General features: G+C 40.9%; 1 protein-coding gene across 1 annotated transcript in view; it reads right to left on the bottom strand.

The window, feature by feature from the left end:
• Nucleotides 1-910: 910 nt before the first annotated feature.
• nup54 (nucleoporin 54) overlaps nucleotides 911-1,373 on the bottom strand; it is a 9,933-nt gene continuing 9,470 nt past the window's right edge. Inside the window, exon 13 of the mRNA XM_013909096.1 lies at nucleotides 911-1,039. Coding sequence (XP_013764550.1) covers nucleotides 911-1,039 — 129 coding nt within the window. The remainder of the gene's footprint in view (nucleotides 1,040-1,373) is intronic.

Here is a 1,373-nt window from a genome sequence, read left to right as displayed (position 1 = left end):
CCCCCAAATATTTACAGGCAGATGAACAGATAATAACAAATAATGGGTATTAAATATTTACAATAAGACGAAAGTAAGGAGGCAAAGGCTGCCAGGTCTGGAGAATTCAGATGTTTAGCTCTTTGCCAGGTACTGAAGTAGAAGTTAGATGAGGGGATGTAATCTGCATGAAAGCTGCCTAATAAGTTCAACTGCCAATCAGTCTTTCATCTCCACCGGGATGTGAATCCGAGACATAAATCCTATCAACTCAAGCCCTGCTTTGATGAGATGTTGGAAAGGGCTGGCCTGAAGAGCTAAAGAAGGACCGTGGGGTGTTTCTATATTTGCACCAAAACAATGAAAATGCTCAGATCACAAAATAGGTGGACTTAGAGGAATACATTTTCCCACACAGGAATAGATTATTGGGGAAATTAGCCATTGTTTAAAGTATGTGTGCAAGAGATGCAAGGTCACTGTGCTTTATTCAATAAATGAAATTTATTAACATTCTAGGAGGATAAAAAAGAAAAACAAACATGTATTTACAATGTCTTCACTGGTGACATACACAACTTGTTTACATGCCAGTTACATTTGTAGTCTTATAATTATAATCCGATTTGACATAAGGGATCCCAGCTATTATTAGATTTTGAGTCTTTTCCATTAGGGCTGTGTCAGTTGAGAAAGCACAGATTAACCAGTCAGTGTTTACCTGGTACAGAAAGTGGGGCAAATGATAAACCTGTCCATGTGGGGACTTAAAGGCACATTCTAGTCAAAATGATCATCTGAGCAGACAGGTTCAGATATCACTGGGGTTATCAGGGAACTACAGTGCAGATTACCTCTAAATTAAATGGCTGATGCACCATTTTTTTGGGAGGATTGTGTGTCTGAGCATGTGCGGGTTGGTGGGGCAGACTCAGCTGAGGATGCCTCCTCTCATGTGTCCGCTGTCGCTCAGCCCGTGCTCTATAAGTTTGATGTCTTCCAAGTCATCTTTGATGACACTGATCAAATGACTTAAACCTTCCTGCTGTTGTTTTAAGTGCTGAAAGAGAGAGAAAAGGAGACAGTGTTTCAGTTACCGGGAGAAGACAACTTAAACATTCAGCTGTCTCCGCCTTCATCCACAAGTTTAGAGCAGTCTTCCTCAGATTAGAGCCACCAGTAAACAACACAGAAGCTCTGAGACCGACCTTGAAGCTAATGTTTTTACAATGTTACACTTATTTGCAATAAGGAAAATGCACCTGTGCAAGAGTGATTACTTCTGTCGTTCACTGTCAGCACCTCAGAGATTACCCGCGTGAAGGAAGCTGGGTGAGAACCCTGACTGGATGTTAACATCATGATAATCTTTCAGCTTTTTGCAACTTAGTATC

Source organism: Pundamilia nyererei, unplaced genomic scaffold (genome assembly GCF_000239375.1).
Source record: "Pundamilia nyererei isolate P.nyererei 1_Seehausen unplaced genomic scaffold, PunNye1.0 scaffold00002, whole genome shotgun sequence".
In the NCBI taxonomy this organism is placed as follows: domain Eukaryota; kingdom Metazoa; phylum Chordata; class Actinopteri; order Cichliformes; family Cichlidae; genus Pundamilia; species Pundamilia nyererei.
The sequence above is the reverse complement of the archived record's forward strand: the minus strand, read 5'-3'. Positions and strand labels throughout refer to the sequence as shown.